Source organism: Atta cephalotes (assembly GCF_000143395.1).
Source record: "Atta cephalotes unplaced genomic scaffold scaffold00023, whole genome shotgun sequence".
Lineage (NCBI taxonomy): Eukaryota > Metazoa > Arthropoda > Insecta > Hymenoptera > Formicidae > Atta > Atta cephalotes.
Genome location: NW_012130087.1, coordinates 2,353,666 through 2,355,450, shown reverse-complemented (window position 1 = coordinate 2,355,450; position 1,785 = coordinate 2,353,666). Strand labels below are relative to the sequence as shown.

General features: G+C 34.5%; 1 protein-coding gene across 1 annotated transcript in view; it reads left to right on the top strand.

Moving 5' to 3' along the window:
• LOC105619890 (nucleolin 2-like) overlaps window positions 1-1,459 on the top strand; it is a 3,821-nt gene extending 2,362 nt beyond the window's left edge. Inside the window, exon 4 of the mRNA XM_012201408.1 lies at window positions 1,016-1,459. Coding sequence (XP_012056798.1) covers window positions 1,016-1,459 — 444 coding nt within the window. The remainder of the gene's footprint in view (window positions 1-1,015) is intronic.
• The last annotated feature ends 326 nt before the right edge of the window (window positions 1,460-1,785 follow it).

Here is a 1,785-nt window from a genome sequence, read left to right as displayed (position 1 = left end):
TACGTACGTACGTACGTAGTAGACGTAACGTAAGTACGTACGTAACGTACGTAAACGAACGTAACGTAGTACTACTACTACTATACTACCACTACACACACACACACACACACACACACACACACACACACACACACATATATATATTATGTGTATGTAAAGGTTTTTATATAAAATACGATCTAAAATACAGTCTAACATTTTTAATCATATTTTGAATGCAACCATTACTGCTATGTTTAAGTAACAATTAAAATAGATATATTAGTTTGTGGACATGACTTGGTTATTGAATGAAATAACAAAAATTAAAAATATTAAGCTTTCAATAATATGTACGTTTCTAAATAAATTCGTTATTGAATTTTTATAAGTAACGAATTTATTTAAGAATTGTACATATTAAAAGCTGTAAATATTTAAAATTTTTTTATCGTTTTGTCCAATAATTGGAATATGTATATTGGAATATATCTCCTAATATCCGATTTTTCATTTTCTGGTTAACTTGTCATTAGGCTTAACCTGATGTTTTATCTAATGAGTTTCATCTGTGATTATGTCATAGGTGAAACCTACTGAAACAGCTTAAGCTTAACTTCAAGTTAATAATAGAACATTGAGCCTAATTAGTTTACCTTAACTTTACATTTCTTTACGTTATTGAGAAATGATATAAATATTTTTTTTTATCACCTATGATTTTTATTTAGTGGCAGAAAAATCGTACATATCAGCGTGTGAAAAGTGAAGACATCATATTGGATCCTAAGTTGGCTAATAATTCGTTTGAAGCAAAGGTAAATGCTTGGAAACCGTCCAAGAGGCATAGGTCGCTCGCCCTTTTTATAAAAGCTCGAGACCCTGCTTGAGACCATGTTTCCGTGCATTCACCAAATTTATCCAAATTTTAAAATCTAAAACAAATAAAAGCAAGAAAAAAAGAAAGATGTGAATTGCTTTGTAATAACATGCTTCCAGTATGGGCGACTGACCTATTCCTCTTTTGTTTTAGGATGAAGATGATAACAGTTTTAAAAAACAAAACTTCGAACGAGGTGGATTTAGGGGTGGATTTAGAGGCGGTAGGGGTGGTTTCCGAGGAGGACGTGACGAAGGTGGTCATGGCGGTTTTAGAGGTGGACGTGGCGGCGATCGGGGTGGGCGTTGGAGCAACAGTGGTGATAACGCTGGATATAGGAACAACGATAATGATAGGGGTGGTCGTGGAGGTCGTGGTGGTTTTAGAGGTGGTCGTGGTGGTGGTAGAGGTGGCGGTAGAGGTGGTTTCGATAGCAGAAAATCTTGGGGAGGAAACAGAGATAATGACGGATCCAGAAAATCGTGGGGAAACAATGAGAATAATGATAGAGGAGGTTTTAGGGGTGGTTTCGATAAAAGAAAATCTTTCGATATCGCAGGCCCACCTCAAAATAAAAGAATCACTTTTGATGATTAATAATAAAGATGTATATAAAGGTGAGGGAAAATCGGGATTTTACTACAAAGATATAATCTTTTAACCTTTAAGAAAAATGTAAAGACATATTTAACATTTATTTTTTCCTCTACAGAAAGGTGCAAGAGGATCATGGGGGGAACGCGCTAATGAAGTATTGAAGTTTACAAAAGGCAAGAAGTTTCGACATGAGAAGCAAAAAAAGAAGCGTGGTTCTTACCGCGGTGGACACATAGATACACATGTTAATTCCATTAAATTCGAGGATTAAACAATTACACTTCGTAATTTTTTTTATTATTTTCACCATATTTAAATCAGTAAAA